The following is a 1,573-nucleotide window of genomic DNA, read 5'->3' on the forward strand; positions in this document are numbered from 1 at the left end:
AACTTCCACAAAGCTTCACCTTTAAAAATATGAAGAAAAAATATATACAAATCTGTACTAATGGTATAAAAAATTAAAATCCACAATTAATGGTCCATGTACGATTCAACGAACTCCATAACCCCACTGGGTGTTGTTAAAATTTCTTTCCCACTGAGGTAAGGGAATCCCGTACTTCTGCTGAATCTTGCCGTTACTGTTAAAAAGGAAAAAGAAAAATAAATAGTTGAAGTAAATCTAGCATTTTACTCTTACTCTTACCAGAAATATTACCACTGTTGTCACATAATCTATTATAATATTACAATATTAATGTTCTAAATATCACTGATTTTTATTCCAACCATTTCTAGTGCTGAAGCAGTTTCCTGGTTTTACTTTTATTATTACCAACTAGATATGTATATGTATTACCAGCTCTATTACCAACTAGATCAAGCTCTAATTCAGTTCCTGCAATCTATTTCAACACCTCACTTACCTTCATCATCACAGACAACTGCAATAATGTTCCGAACTCTCATGTTCTTGTCATCGAAACCAATTTCCCAAACTATTTTTATGAGATACCCTTCCTGAGGTTCAAATTCTATGGTCACAGGTTCAACTATATGCTGGATTTCTAAATTTGGAATGTCCTTTAGTTGTTCAATGGCTTCAGCTCTCGCTTCATACAGCATCTGTAATTATCGGTGCCATGATGTAATAAATTCACCATTAACATGCACATCCGTCTCTCTTGAAGCAAATGCGTTCAGTAGAGCTCAGCCTATATAAGCTGGACCAATCACACTCATTTTTCCAGCTTGCAAGTATACAAGTGTTGAGTATCAGACATGGAGTAAAGTGATTATTACAGCCTGACACTTTTAATCCCTTGAATACACATGCCATACTCCTCAGCCACAGGTTGACAGACTCAGACATTTAGTCATCTAAACGAAAAAATGAAGGAAAAAAGAAGAAGAAATCCCTATGCATTGTTTCTGTTCAAAATGTAAATATCAATTACCATAAGTATCTTAAATATATCTGACACTCATCCAACTCATCTATCTTCAATCCACATAATTAGTAAATTTGAAGATCCCATCAACTATTGCAAATGCAATTACATCCTTTCATTTAAAAATTCTTGTTTGAAGTAGTAATCTATTTCAAATAGATCATGAGGATATACTGGTGTCACACAAAAAGTGCATGTGCTAAAAATGTGAAAAACTTTCCTACACATCACGTGTTAATAGTGGCACTCCTACATGCTACCTATGTAACTGTTCAGTCACAGCTGACTTTAAAATATTGTGCAAAATAGAATTATTCAGTTCCTTACTAGTAAACTTAATTCTATAGATCAGGATATTTGCATGAAATCTACATAAACAGAATTTCTTTTTCTGTTTTTAACTTTGCCTTTGCACATAAATTTGTTTTTGTCTTTTGCAAGTTTAATCTGTATAATTTTTCTACTTGTGAAATGACTTTACCCATGGAATTTACAATAAATAACAATGAAACATTTCATATGTCCTTCTTACATAAGATTAAATATATGCATTCTGAAAATTATCTG

The 1,573-nt window shown here is 32.5% G+C and overlaps 1 protein-coding gene across 1 annotated transcript in view; it reads right to left on the reverse strand.

Annotated features, from left to right (window-relative positions):
- LOC119584969 overlaps positions 1-1,573 on the reverse strand; it is a 6,145-nt gene continuing 4,572 nt past the window's right edge. Inside the window, exons 5-6 of the mRNA XM_037933565.1 lie at positions 482-680; positions 1-196 (exon numbers count right to left, since the gene is read on the reverse strand). Coding sequence (XP_037789493.1) covers positions 87-196; positions 482-680 — 309 coding nt within the window. The 3' untranslated portion in view covers positions 1-86. The remainder of the gene's footprint in view (positions 197-481; positions 681-1,573) is intronic.

The sequence above is a fragment of the Penaeus monodon genome, chromosome 19, assembly GCF_015228065.2.
Source record: "Penaeus monodon isolate SGIC_2016 chromosome 19, NSTDA_Pmon_1, whole genome shotgun sequence".
Classification (NCBI taxonomy): Eukaryota; Metazoa; Arthropoda; class Malacostraca; order Decapoda; family Penaeidae; genus Penaeus; species Penaeus monodon.